The sequence below is a fragment of the Onychomys torridus genome, chromosome 15, assembly GCF_903995425.1.
Source record: "Onychomys torridus chromosome 15, mOncTor1.1, whole genome shotgun sequence".
NCBI lineage: Eukaryota > Metazoa > Chordata > Mammalia > Rodentia > Cricetidae > Onychomys > Onychomys torridus.
Window position 1 is genome coordinate 51,151,917 of NC_050457.1, and position 15,304 is coordinate 51,167,220.

General features: G+C 41.3%; 1 protein-coding gene across 1 annotated transcript; it reads right to left on the minus strand.

Moving 5' to 3' along the window:
* Positions 1-1,111: 1,111 nt before the first annotated feature.
* On the minus strand, positions 1,112-14,886 carry Sub1 (SUB1 regulator of transcription). Its single transcript, XM_036207338.1, has 5 exons — positions 14,799-14,886; positions 12,558-12,630; positions 9,531-9,653; positions 3,713-3,821; positions 1,112-1,442 (listed from the first exon to the last, which is right to left on the minus strand). Exons 2-5 carry the CDS (start codon positions 12,627-12,629, stop codon positions 1,363-1,365), a joined length of 384 nt encoding a protein of 127 aa, XP_036063231.1. The 5' UTR covers position 12,630; positions 14,799-14,886; the 3' UTR covers positions 1,112-1,362.
* Between the last annotated feature and the right edge of the window lie 418 nt (positions 14,887-15,304).

A 15,304-nucleotide genomic window follows, 5' to 3' on the forward strand; every position in this document is an offset into this window, starting at 1 on the left:
ACCTAAAGAGTATCTGAGAGAGGACAGGTTAATCATATGAGGCCAGGTAGATGGATTTTTAAATTAAGCCCTTGACAATCCTATAAAATGTCTAGACAATTGGAACCAAACCTGGTAATAAGATAATGCAACTCTGATATGGCAGCCCTTACTGGCAGTTAGAATTTACATATCTTTAAACCATCCTTGTTACTTATTGTTCTACCTAACACTGTCATACTGTTGACATCAAATATCATGTGCACACCATTTAGTCTCAAGAAAACCCCTTTCTCATCACAGGCCAGGTCCCTTCAGTGTGGTGAGTTTCTTTGTAGGCATTCTTTCCCTAAGGAACACTGCCCTATTCACTAGGGCAATAGCCCTGAAATCTGTGCCTGTCTATCATTGTGGTTAAAATGAAAACCAATGAACATTGTCTATCAAACTTAGCATGAAGTCTAGAAGTCTCTTGTCCAGATTAAAACAGCCAAGTCTTCAAAACTGTCCACACATAACCTATCAAGACAGTAAAGCTCAGTGACATGTCCATACATAATCCACGCTCATTAGAATAATAGGCCAGTAAGTTTCACAATTTTACTAAAGTCTAATCTAGTTTAACATCTGACTTTACAGACACCATCCCAGTGTGAATATGTTTACTAAGCGCCGAAAGCCTATCAGACATCAAGTCACTATGTTCTGTAGACTAAGCAACACCTACACAGAGCTATGAATAATGACATACACTTGCTTGGAGTTCACAAACAAGCCATGTTACCACACAACTATCTGCTAAGATTTAACACAGTAGACTAACAATGACAGTTTGACTTTCCAAACCAGCATATAATATATATATCCAAGTAAAGAGAGATGTAAAAATTGAACATGAAATAGTAAGTTATTAGGAAAACTGAAGAAAAAGTATTGTTGTGGAGAGGAAAATTCAACAAATTTGGTTAGAAAGGAAGAGACTGAGTATGCACTTCACAAAGCAATCCTCTAAGAAGCTCAATGCAATACAAATCCTTCTGAATGTAAAGGCCGCATCAATTATGTGCCTATAAAGGTTGTTCTTTTGGCCTTAAACAGTAACTAGTCTTTTGATCAAAAAAGGCTACAACAGTTACGATTGTAATGATCTGACTTTATTTTACACTAGGTAGAGGGCACAATGCAATTCTCTTTAATAAAGATGACATTTAGCTTCACTCAGAACATTTTAACAATGCACATTAAAAAAAAGTATTCACCTTACAAATTGTTCTGCAATCGAAATATACAACAGCTTGGAAAACAACATTTAGAAAACAAAAGCCAATGTAAAAAGACAGATTAAAACAACTACAACAGTTCAGGTTTGATATGGCTCAGATTTTACAGCTTTCTTACTGCATCATCTATGTCCGAGATCTGTTCCTTCAGCTGGCTCCATTGCTCCATGTTTAAAGAAATACCTAAAGAAAGTTTAAGAAATACAAGGTGAAAAAAAATCAAGCTGCTTTGGGGATTTTGATATTCTCAAATATTTTATCAAAAGTGCCACTTTACTTATATGGGTTTTTTAGTGTTGAGGACAGAATCCAGACTTCACACATGCCACATACATACACCCTCTATTACTAAGCTACTTCACCGGCCCCAAAACTGTCATTGTGAATGGCACAATACTAGAATATTGAGGTCTGTGAGAGATCTATATTGAGATATTAAAATCTTACATTTGTTGTTGGGTGGTGGTGGTGGTGCACGCCTTTAATCTCAGCACTTGGGAGGCAGAGCCAGGTGGTTCTCTGTGAGTTCGAGGCCAGCCTGGTCTACAAAGCGAGATCCAGGAAAGGCACAAAGCTACATAGAGAAACCCTGTCTCAAAACACCCCCCCCCAAAAAAAATCTTACATTTGTTAATCCCAGGTTCAAGTTTGTATACAGTTTAACTTTCAATAGTGCATCTCCATAATGCATTTTGACCAATACAAACTAATGATAATTTGAAGATTTTTCACAAATATATGCAAGCCATGAGTCAGGACCCAGATTTGGCATAAGACACTGCCATTACTACATCCTATCACTTCCAACGTTTGTTCCATATTTCCACCAAAATTCAAGGTGGTTCTATGCATCCATTCCACTTTGGGAAACTCCCTAGAGAGTGACTCATAAGAAACATGTTAGAATGCAGAGTTCAGATATAGATTTGAGTACACTCTGGATTCATGTTATCAGGAGGCAAAGCCCAGGCTCACCTTTACTAGCTGCATTTTCTAGGCTCAGGTTCTTAATCAGTATTTGAGACTTACACATTAAGGGTGATATTAAACTGAGTAATATGAAACTTTAGCATATTAACATACAACATAATATCCAACACATAAGCAAACAGTATTTTTTTTTAGAAAACTGTTGAGGGACCATGAAATTGCAAAGAGTTCCTTCAGTCAATGTTTGAAAGAATGAAATCTGGCATTAGCCACCTGAGAAAATTCTGAATGAAAACTCAGACAGGAAGTAAACAGCAAAGATAAAAAAGGAAGCTTTTAAAACAAACTCCAAAACTGCATGAAATAAGTGTCAGGGGCAGAACAGTGCTAGAGAAGGTTCACTTTCGTTAAAAATCTGTCATTTACTTAATGGGTGCACACATGTGTACATACATGTGTGGGCCCACCTGTGCCATAAAGTTTCCAACAGTGTAGGCAGTATCCATTCTCTCCTTCCACCTCTTGGGTGCTAGGGATCATCAGACTTGGCAGCAGTGCCCTTACCCGCTGAGGCATCATACCTTATTGGCCCAAGATCAACCTGGAGCACAAAACTAATCTTTTTAAAAAGTTTATCAGCATAACCATACCCCAAAACAGAATCACCATAACCTTTCATGCATGTATATAATGTGTTTTGATTATGTTCACCTTCCACTCTCCTCTCTAGTACCCTTTGCTACTCCTGTTGATTACCATCTTCTTTCCCAACTAGCTCCCTTTTGCGTGCATGCCTTTGCCAATGGGTCTCACGAGGGTTGCTCCTCGAGCATGACTGACAGTTAATCTTGACTGTCAACCTGACAATCTAGAATCACGTGTGGTATGTCGAAGAGGATGTCTGCAGACAGGTTCAACTGAAGGAGGGAGACCCACCCTGAACGTGGGTGGCACCACCCACCTAAGGCCCAGGCTTGATAAAAGGGAGAGACCAAGCAGCAGGCCCCTCTTATCTCTACTTCCTGACTGGCCCCACATGACAGCTGCCACGTGCCTTCAAACTGAGCCAAAATAAACCCTCCCCCTCATCTGCTTCTGTCACAAGAACCGTAACCCAAGACAAGTTGTTCAACAACTGTCTTCTAGCTGCTTGGTGGCAGAGTATTCCTACATGCTAAGAGGCTTGAGACTGGGGGAAGCACCCACAGTAACAGGACAGGGACCCACTTGAAGGAGCTAAATCCAAAAGAAACACTAAACGCAGGATTTTTCTGTTTCTCATTTTACCATTTCCCAAACAGTAGTAACTAATCTGCCGCAGAACTGATGTAAAATCAAAAACAAAGTTAAAGTAATCAATTTAAAGTGACATTTGAATGTTGTTTTCCTAGGTTTCATTACAAATTAATTATTATTAAAGGATCAAGTAAGTAAGTCCAATTTTTGACCTATATACACCCTACAATAATGTAAGGTAGGTATATAGTCAACATTAACATCAAATTGAAGAAATGAAACCTCACCTTTTCTCCCTGGTTTCATTTCACCTTCTGAGTCCATCCAATATTCTCTAATATCAATTAGAATTTTTCCTTTAAAGTCCCGAACACTGACGTATCTCATCTTCCCAATCTAACAGAGGAGAGAAAAAAAAATTCATAAAGAGAACTGTTCACAATTTGCTGCAGGATAACACCACTTACAATCCTGAAATTAAGTACTCAACTTTAACCAAGGGAAAAATCACTGCTTAAAAAAGACATACGGAAACAAAGCAAATTTCCAATTTCCACATGGGGGGGATAATATGCACATGTGTCCACATATGATATCCAGGAAAATGACTTCAGCCTTCTTTCTCATTCTTTGCCATGCCTTGAGAGGGTCTCTTACTGAACTAGAAGCTTATTGGTAAGGCTAAGTTGGGCTAGCCACAGAGAACTCGAGATCTGCCTGTCTCTGCCCCCTAGTGCTGGGAATATGGCATCTGTAACAAATCCAATACCTAATGTGGATGCTGAGGATTCAAACTCAGATACTCGTGTTTGTACAACAAGCACTTCTGCCTACTGGGCTAGCTCCCTTCAGTCTCACTTTTAAATTTATGAATATTATTAATTAAACAACACAACTGCTAAAGTAAATAGAATGGATATCCTTTGACAAAAATATGAGACATGTTCCAATAATCCCACTTTGGGGTATATAACTCTCATGTACAACTTAACAGACTGAGTATATTCTGAAGTCTCCTGTGTGGACATCAATATTCATACATCAAAAAAAGACTGACAGTAGGGTCTCCCAAAAGGTATTTGCACCTCCGTGTCTTTAATTGCACTATTCACAACACCTAAGTAGAAGCAACCGTAAGATGAAAACACAATGTGATTTACACAGGCCATGGTACACATTTCGGCCTTTATAGAGACCCTGTCTCACATGTTAGAGCTCTGCGCTAAGTGAAATGAACCAGTCATAGAGTTTCAGTAATACTATTTTATTCAACTTAAATGAGATGCCTAAGCTTAATGCAGTCAATCTCATAGAAACCAAAAAGAAAAATGACTCAGAGGCAAGCTCTCTTGTATGTTCAAGATTAGCTTGGTTTACACAGAGCAAGTTCCAGACCACCCAAGGCTACATAGTGAAAAGCTGTCTTTAAAAAAAAAAATATTGGCTTAACACAAACTGTATGTTTTGAGTGTCCTCACTTTCCAGATTCAGTAAATGTAAGGACAATGTGGTACTAAAGCAGACAGACATAGGTGAAGAGGTAAGAATGCAGCCCAGAAATAGAAACACATTTAAAACTCACCAAGTTATTTGGAAAAGATCCAAGGTATTCAAGGGAAGATCAGCTGTGGTTTAAATGAAAATGGTCCCCATAAACTCAGGAGTGGCACTACTTGAAAGGATTAGGGCATGTGGCCTTGTTGGGGGAAGTGTGTCACTGGGGGGTGTGGGGGGGTTGAGGTCCCAGAAGCTCAAGCCAGGCTGTGTCTCTCTCTTCCTGTTGCCTGCAGATCCAGATGTAGAACTCTCAACTACTCTCCAGTATCATGTCTGCCTGCATGAGGCCATGCTTCCTGCCATGATAATGAACTAACTAAAGCTCTGAACTGTAAACCAGCCCCAATTAAATGTTTTCCTTTGTAAGAGTTGCTGTGGTCATAGTGTCTCTTCACAGCAATACAACACTGACTGAGACAAAAGTCTATATAACAAAGAGAATTGAACAAGAGGCATCTTGATCCTTATCTCACATTATACAAAGAATTCTGTATGAACCAACAAGAAAACTTAAAAAACTACACCAAAATACTGTACCTGTAAGATAAGCAAGGTGTCAAAAAAAGAAAACAAGCATTAGTCATACAGAAAAAAAATATTGACAAAGACTTAAAAATTAAAGCCTTTCCTTAAAGAGAACTCAACAACTCAAATAAGTTACCTTAAAAAAAATAAGATTAACCATATACCTAAAAAAAGCATTAATTCAGTCTCAGACACAGGAAATTAGATCTTGTAGGTGAGCATGAGAAGTGGGTACAGATTCACTCCAAAAAGGCCTTGGGTTCAACTGATCCATCTACAACACAATCCCTGCATCTATGGCTCAGGGATCATTGTGCATGAGGGGAAGAAAAATTAAGATCCAGAGGAACGTAAGTTTTCTGTAGGATTGTGTCTCTTAGAAATGTCAGAGATGCTATACACATCAAGTTTCATCAATGTGGCTTCCTCAACAAGATCTGAACAAGGACACAAATATACATGCTAAGGCAGAAGCATGAATGCTAAGAAGGCCACAACCCTAGACAAAGAACTAGAAGCAACCAAGGAATGCTGAGAGTGGTAGAAATGGTCTTCCCCAAAGAGCACCCCAATCAGTCATCTAATACAAAAGACCAGCCCCGAAAATACACATACAATAGCATTACACAGACTAAGCAGATTGTATTTATATATTTAGGTATATAAGAAAGAGAAAGAGAGTGTGTGTATATATGCTGTAACAATTTTAAAACAAGAAATAGAGACCATGAATTTGAAAGAGAGCAGGGGAAAGTAGAAGGTTGGAGGGAAGAAAGGGAAGGGGAAACTAATAATTGTAACTCCAAAAAATAAGAAAATAATTTGAAACAAAAATAATCTGATGGGCAGAACTGGAGAAATTCAGGCCTATTAAAAAGTCTGAGTTTTTTAGGGGGGTAAAGGGAAGAGTAGCACATTTGAGACTATTGTAACATCAAACATGGTCTCAAGGTCATTGCCTACAGGAAACAAAACTTAGCAGCAACAATAATCAACTTACCCCTAATGTGTAATTGAATTAAAATCTACACAACACCTATGTTAATAGATACATATTTTATTTTATGTTAACCATGACTAATAAAAAAAAAAAAAGAAAAGAAAAGAAACAAAAGACCAAGGGGCAGAAGACAAAGGACAAGGCTCCTAGAAGGAGACCTGATGCCTGCCAAAGGCTCTGGCCAGCAGAGGCCTGCCTCTCTCCTGTCTGTGTTCATCCAATCCAATCCATTATGCCTCCTGGATTGTTTCCTGACTCCTTTTAAACTACATAGTTTTTTAAAGTATTACATTTTTCCTAAGCCTAAAAATATAAGATCACTATATCTGGTACAGCAAAGGGCTTATATCCAAAATACAACCTTACAACTCAGTGTATCAGTCTAGGTTGTTTTGTTTTTAAATAGGAAAAAAAGAAAAGGAAAAAAAAAAAATACCTGAATAGAAACACTGTTACCCAAAAAAAACACAAAAATAGCCAAAGAACATGATCAAAAATACACAAAAATCAATGCAAAATATGACAACTTTGAATTCCCAATATATACATTTTAAACTAAACTGAATAAAATGTAAAGACCAGAAACACTGAAGATGCTGAGCACCTAGGATATCATACGGCCAATGATAGAGTAGACCAATACAACTTACTTGGAAAATAGTTTGATGGTTTCTTATAAAGTCAAATATGTATCTATGATTTAGCAAATAAATACGGTTTTTACCACCCCACCCCCCAAAAGTATACATAAAGACTTGTACTAAGAATATTCATGCCAGGCAGTGATGGTGCCCACCTTTAATCCCAGCACTTGGGAGGCAGAGGCAGGTGGATCTCTGTTGAGTTCGAGGCCAGCCTGGTCTACAGAGTTAGTTTCCGGATAACTAGGGCTGTTACAGAGAAACCCTGACTCAAAAAAACAAAAAACAAAAAACAAAAAAAAAATCTAGAGACAAGACAATTGTGTTATCACACACCTCCTTGGGAGACTGAGAGGCAGGATGATCACAAATTCAAAGCCTCACTCAGCTACAATAGCAAATTCACAGCCACCCTAAATACGAGATCCTATGTATTTAAAATAGCAAACCAAATTAAAAGGCTAGAAATGAGCTTGACATGGAAGCTATGTCTATAATCTCAGCATTTGAGGAGGAGGCAGGAAGATTGCTAAAAACTCAAATCCAGCCAATTCCACATGGGGGAGTTCCAGGCCATGTTTGATGTTCTAATAGACTCAAAAGTGCTACCATACCCAATTCCCCCTCAAAAAACCCTTCAGATTTTTACCAGGCCTTTTAACAGTAAAACTCCAATGGCCCTGTAAGATCTCCCTTCATTCTCTTCACCAAACACTCCTGATACTCAGCTAGACTTTCCAGGCTTCCACCAAAAAGGCTCTGTAATTCATAAACAACCCCAGCTCTTCCCCTTCAAGATACTAACTCAATTTCCTGCTCCTGAAAAGGCTTCCTTTGTCCACACACTTTTAACAGCTAACTTAACCTTCACATCTTAAGATTTAAATGCCACTTCTTATTAATGAGATTCCTCACATACACTCTCAAATAATCTGCCCACTATTTCTCAGGCTTTATTGTAATTTTTACTATGCATGTGTGTGTAATTGTGGTCCCTGTAAATTCAATGAGGTTACAGACCACATTCCACAGAACCTGGCAAAGCCTGCATGAAATACAGAACACACAGTAAGCATCCAATTTATTATCCACGCAAAGCAATAGCAGCATTTTTTAAATTCCTCATCACATACCTTCACCTATGCTCTCTATCAAGTGAACAAGTTTTGACCCTAAATTACATACAAGTCAGAGGGTCTAAGACTGTGGCTAACCCCACGTGCGGTCTGTCTCCTGCCTCCACTACTTTCAGTTCTCTTTCACCACTTTATCTCAACGTGCATCCTCTTCCTTCTCTCATCGACCATTTGAAAATTGAGACTCACCCACCGTCATGCACCTCCTCTTTTTGGTTTACGCTTTCTCTGGTGTATGGATGGCTATTTGGTCAAGCATATGGAGACTCCAACAAGAACAACAGTTCCCAGCCAGGATTTTCAGGTGCTACTGGAGACCCTCAAGTGATTGCATTCACTATCAGGTCTAACTCTTCACCATGGCGTCTATCCTCTGGTCCACTCTTCATTACCATCATTGTAACTAACTTATCAATACAGATTAAAGTCTACAATTACCTCAGCAACCTCACAGCATCATTTGCTTACAATACCCCATCTCACAAGTCATTCTTAAAGTGAAGCAAATGCTAAGTTGCTAAAAACACCTAATAAACTCAAGATGCCAAACTAGGCCTCTTCCTATGTTTTCAAATCTCTCACTTTATCTATTCAACCCACTCTGTTTTTTCCAGTTTACACTCATACTCAAAGCCTAAACATGCTACCAAGCACTCTACACATAAACTATATCCCTAGCCTTCTGTTTCTTATGAAGCCTAAGTTAGGCCATTTCTCTCAAATACTATCAAATTTATACTCTACAGCCAAATACTCAAACCTACCTACTTAAATCTGCTTCCCAAATATACAGTGCTAAATTTGGATTTCTCTAACAATTAGATTTGCACTGTTTAAATATAGCAAAACTAAAGACTTCTGGACTTTACCTAATAGCCCAGAATCGAACAATTTACCTTGACTTCCTATTCATTTGTTAATAAACATCATTAGTCCAGGGCTAAAGAGGGCGTTAAGAGCACTGGCTGCTCTTCCAGAGGTCCTGAATTCAATTCCCAGCAACCACATGGTGGCTCACAACCATCTATCATGGGACCTGATACCCTCTTCTGGCAAAAAGTCAATAGAGCACTCAAATACATAAAATAAATAAGTAAATAAATCTTTTTAAAAGAAAAATAAATATCACTAGTCAAGAAGATCACAACACAGAGACTATATAATGTGCTATCAGATCAAGATATTTCTGGTGTTCCTCAGATCAATCAAAGCTGGTCCCACTGGACTGAATGCAATCCAACTTTACCTGAAACATGTTATCATCTCTGCTGCTGCTACTCTGCTTGGAAGATGCCAAAGCTCTAGAAGTCTCACCAGGCTTTTGCTTCTTCACAGGTTTTTCTGGAACAACTTGCTTTTTCCTCTTTAACTTGAAAGAAAAGGCAAGAATATACACACGTCAAGCTCAAATGACTTCATTATCTTCTAAGAGTTAAAGAACCAAAAAAATTTCTTGATTCATTAAAAGAAAAATGAAAAAAACATTTAACTATGAATCTATTCTGCACTTATAACTAATAGTTGTTTCTAAACTCTGTTCTCAAGAGTGCCCAAAGATACTTCAGATATTACAACAGTGATTTTGTGGCCCAGAATCCATACAATACTTCTTTGGAAGTGGGGAGGGAAGTGGTCTAAAATTTATGAATAAACTTTTGGAAATCAAATTTACCAAAAGCTTTCCTTAAAAAAAAAAGGGGGGGAGGGGGCTGGAGAGATGGCTCAAGAGGTTAAGAGCACTGGCTGCTGTTCCAGAGGTCCTGAGTTCAATTCCCAGCACCCACATGGTGGCTCACAGCCATCTGTAATGAGATCTGGCGCCCTCTTCTGGCCTGCAGGCATACATGCAAGCAGAATACTATATGCATAATAAATAATTTTTTTTTTTTTAAAGTATGGTGGTATGCATTGTAACCCTGAGGTTGAAGCAGGAAAACTGAAGATCAAGGACAGCGTAGGCTATACAGTGACTGACTAAAAACAAAAACAACCTATCTATGACTAAGATATGAATACTTATTAACTCCTTGTGTGTTCCAAAAGGAATCTGAACTGTTTTCAAAAATGTATGCTCCCAGCCTGGAACTACATAATGAGACCCTGTTGGGGGTGGGGCACAATACATGCTTAGGAAAGGAAGATATTATTTTATGCCAGGCACTGAAAATCAACAACTCAAAATCTGCAACACAGAGAACACTGAAAATAGACAGTGATATGTTAAGATTAACACTCAACCTCATAATATTTTAGAAGCAGCCTTTTATATATCCTCATTCATAGAATGAGCTAACGGCTTAAAAAAAAAAAAAAAAAATCCCCACATAAGCTCCCAACCCAAACAGTAGAGGGCAGACATGCTCCTTCTTAGTGGACAAGTACAAACTACTATTTTAATATTAATAAATTTGCTGTATTAAATTTGATATGGCTAGGTTAAGAATACTCATAAGTAAGCTATCAAATGAAAAATATGGGTGCATTTAAGGTAAATGCTTACAGGAATAACAGTACTAGGGGAAACAAACTATAAAAATCAGCTCAGCAAGCAAGCAGTGCAAGTCTGTGGACTGGTGCATGCCCAGCAAATAACTTCAATATAAATTAGTTACATAAACATACTTAGATGTTACACTGATACAAATTTTACAAACATTTCTTCAAGTACAGCTAGGTAGGTACGGTGTTTGAAGCCTTCCTTATTTCAACTTACAAATAATATATATTCTATCTTTACATTCATAGGCTCCAGCTTTCCCAAATTTCTCTATAAAGAGCTCCCCTTTGTTAGGTAGCGCAAAGGAGGCCCCCCCCCCAAAAAAAAAAAAGGAAAGAAAAAAAAGGAGGGGGGCTGCTGCTTAAAAAAATGCATAGAACAGCCCCCCCCATCCCAGGTGACCTTGAACTTCGGATCCTGCTTCTACCTCCACAGTGCTTCTGAGTGCTAGGCCAGCACCCTACCAACTGCACACCACTAGCCCTGCTTGCTGCTTTAAACGTCTGTCTGCAATCTGTAGATCTATAATTACCTATTTTCCACAAAACAACTACACAAATAAGGATGAATGCGATCTGTTCAATTTCTAGGACATGAATGTTTATTCAGAGATGAGTTTCTATCAAGACACAGCTGTGTGGAAGGAAGTCTTGACCACAAGATGGGTTGCACCGTTACACTTCACTGATGTGATCAATTAAGTGGAATGAAGTTGACAAAACAGCTGTCACCTACCACAGAGAAAGCTTTTTCTGACAAAATGGGTCATTTTGTGTTTGCTGTGCTGGATGACTATTTACTAGAAGCAAGGAACTTTCAAACTTAAAATGTACCAAAACTACGCTTGAGGAAGGGGTCGGGGAAGCAGCAATGACTGAGAAAGCCATCAAGATTAGTTTCCATTCCAAACTTCAGTCATGCAGCCCACTAGGGACTTACTACCTACAGACTAGGCAGACTTGTACGAGTTTGATTTACTGCTATTCTTTTGTGTGGAGTACTTGTGATGCTTGTATGTGGTGCATGAGGTCAGAGGGCAAACTTGGTATAGTTGGTCTCCTCTCCCACCATGTGAAAAAACGGGGACCAAGCTCAGGTTGTCAGTTTGGTGGCAAGAGCCTTTACCCACTGAGCCACCTCAGCAGCCTTGACTAAGCAGGTTTTTGAATGACATGGATTTCTAAATAATGGTGAGTAGTGTCTTCGACCTAATTAGAATCTAGTGCTCTACAGTCAAGAAAGCATTTCTGTGGCTTTAGGTTACTAAAGGTGCTCAATAGAGGACTTGTTTAGTCTGAGCTAGGCCTATGCTCACAGCTACTCAGGAGGCTAAGGCACACAGACTAGAGTGCAAGGTAACCCCAGCAACTTATTGAGACCCGGTCGCAAATTAAAAAGTAAAAAAAAGACTAGAGATATAGCTCAGTTGCGAGCACTTGCTTGGGATACACTGGGACCCCAGAGTGAACCCCAAGTACAGCACAAAGACAACCTCTTATGTCTGACGTTAATGCCTGCACTTGAGTTCAGAAGCTCCTACTCCACTCAAGCAGTCCATCTGCCATCTACCCTTACAAAAACACCCTTGCAGATAGATCCTCTTACATTCTGAACCCAGCCTTGGTAGCACAATCCCAGCCTTCAGGGAAACCTGAGGTGGGTGGAGGTAGTCAAAACCTATCTAAAAAGACTAATAATAAGCCTTTCACTTCAAAACTGAATGCCAGCATTATACAGGAATTAATGCACTACAAATTTGGTACAGTAAAAAGTTACCTTTTTTTCAACCTCGCTGTCAGAATCACTGCCTGAAGAGCTTGAAGAAACAAGTTCCTTTGATTTAGGCATTCTGAAAGAAAAATACATTACATGAATAATTTACAAGGTGCTTTATTACCTTCATCTTAGCTCTCTCCCAGTCAAAACACAAAACAAACAAACAAAAACAAAACCAAGAAGTTCCAAGGCTCATTCTGCCATTTTGTGGTACTGGAGTCATTACACTGGCCGCATGTGTCAATGGCATAGAAGCACAGCCAAATACTCTGAGCCCGGTTAGGACAAAGAAAAGCCATGTGCACATTCCTTCACCTCATTCTCAAAGTCAATGAATCTTTTTAAGAACTGATTTTAGAGGGGTTATAAAGTTTATGGCTAGACTGCAAGAAAGCAGCTGAAAACAATTACTTTAAAATCAAAAGAAATGTACATAATTCCACTCATGCTAGGATCAGACCTAATGGAGCTCCAACATGAGACAAACAGCTTGTCTATGAAAGTGTGATACCTAATTAATTTTGCCATCATTCTTCATCTTTTACCTGATTTGTATACACTAATATTCACTTTGTGGCCACACTATCAAAATAACAGGCGATAATCAGAGTTCACAATGCTATACACAGTTCACGGTATTTTGCACTCATTTTTTTATTTTGGTAAATAAGTAAAATCTGAGGACTTTATGTGCAGAGCAAAACTCACCAGAGAGGCACACAGCCCAGCGCTTGCTGTTTACTTAGTGCCCAAGCATACAGACTATCTTAAACCTAACCCAAATTTCAAGGACTCCTAAGGCATGTCCTAACTCCTTTTCAAGATTGTTATTCCAGATGGCAAAAAGCTAATTACCAAAGTATCTTTTTCTCTCTCCATCTCAAGACTATTAGTTTCTATATGGCTTAAAAGGCCTAATAAACACAACACAAAAAGACTTCAGATTCCCCCTCCCACGTCAAAAAAAAAAAAAAAATTATAACCCAACTCTCTAGACCAAACTGGCATTCAATGTTCCAGAACAGAAGGCCAAGGCAAAAAAGTGGGCTATCCAAACCCTGACCATTAACTCCAAAACGCTCAAAGCCAGCCAGCACGACCATACTCAACACAACTGGTCAGTAAACACAGGAGGGAAGAGCAAGGCTGGGAACCAGGTTCATCCACTTTCCCTCTTTACTGCTGCTCCATTTCACAACCTAGTCGCCCAAATCAAGTGAGTTTAGCTTCCCCATGCTAGCTGTTCACGCAACTGGGCCAAAGAAAACAAAAAAGAGGATTAACCTGAACCAAAGAAACAATTTTTCATCTGTAAACTGCCGGCCTTACCTACCTTCCGTTACGAAAAGCTGTCTAGGGAACTGAAATGATTTCAAAGAACCACGTCATTATCTAACCTAAATCTCCCCAATAAGAACACAATGTCATGGTAACGAAAGCCAGTCCTTCCTTTATACTTTAACTTTAAAGAGGCTTTACTAGGTTGCTTATTTTTTTGGGGGGGCGGGGGACCTTCGTGATTCGAGCAAATGGTAACTAAAGGGGTGACTGTAGAGCAGCCACGGATCAGTCCGTGACTTGCGTGGGGGAGGAGCAGAGTCCACATCGCGGCGTGCGGGCACTGGAGGGTGGGGAGGCGCGGGGCGCCCGCGGGAGGACGGGGGACGGGGGGGGGGGGGTCGCGGCCCGGAAGCTCCTCAAGGCCCCGCGGCGAGGGCTGGGGCTCCAACCGGTCTGAGGAAGGGGGCGTGGGGCGCCGAGAACGTGCGGGTGAGGAGGGCCTTGCGCCAGCGCCATTTTACCCTCGCCCCGGAGCCCGCCCGGCCATGTTCGCCGAGGCGCGCCCCCCTCCCCTCGGCCCGGCGGGGGTCCCCGTCCCCGAGGCCTTCCTTCCGGAGCCGGTGGTCCGGGCGGAGGGTGGGGGGGGACACCGGCGAGCGCAGCCTCAAGGCGGATCGCCCGCGCCTCCGCCCGGAGCCCGGCCACAGCGTTCTAGGCGCGCGCGCGGCCACCCCTCGCGGCCTCCCCGCCCGCTCGCTCGCCCGCGCCCACCGCCCCGCTTCGGCTCCCGGCGCGGCGCGGGGGCGCGGGCGAGAGCGGAGGCCCGCCACGGCTGCCATTTCTCGCGGCCGAGGGAAGCGGAGGGTCCGCGGCAGCCTGGGCGGGGACACTAGGGGTCGGCCCGGCCGCAGCCGCGAGAGATGGGCCTGGGGAGTGGGGGGCGGGGTCCGGCGCACTCACGCTCCGCTCCGGCCGTCCAGCAACCTCTGGCTCGCTCGCTCGCTCCGGACTGACAGAGAGCCGGAAGTGACGGCAACTTAGGGGCTCTGTCTCCGCCCAATGGCACCGAGGTCACGTGACGGGGCGTGGCCTTCCCCGCCCAAACCGACGGCCGGCCCTTTCCAGGGCCTTAAAGGGACCGCCGCAGACCCTGAGATGATTGCTCCTGAAAGGGAGGTGGCGCCACAGTGAGATGCCCTAGAGATTGGGCCTAACCCGAAAGAGAGTGAGGCACAAACGGAGCGTGAATGACGGAGCTTGGCGCTTGCTAAGCAAATGCTGTACTGAAATGAAGCGGCTATACTGAGAAAGAGCAACGTGCTGACCCATTGGCCCACAAATCTTCCTGTTCCACCTTAAATATGTGACTCAGGCTGCTAAAATCAGAGGGAACAAGCCAGAGGCGCAGTATTTGATTCCAGAATGTCCAAGAAATCTTGCACATCTCCTAAGCCGCGCGACTTTAT

Bases quoted from the DNA above. Each gene is read 5' to 3' on its own strand.
- Sub1 (XM_036207338.1), bottom strand. From the start codon at position 12,629: ATGCCTAAATCAAAGGAACTTGTTTCTTCAAGCTCTTCAGGCAGTGAT. The intron at 9,654-12,557 runs GTAACTTTTTAC...TTTTCTTTCAAG, and splicing joins ACAGCGAGGTTGAAAAAAAG to TTAAAGAGGAAAAAGCAAGT. The intron at 1,443-3,712 runs GTGAGGTTTCAT...AACTTTCTTTAG, and splicing joins AATGAAACCAGGGAGAAAAG to GTATTTCTTTAAACATGGAG.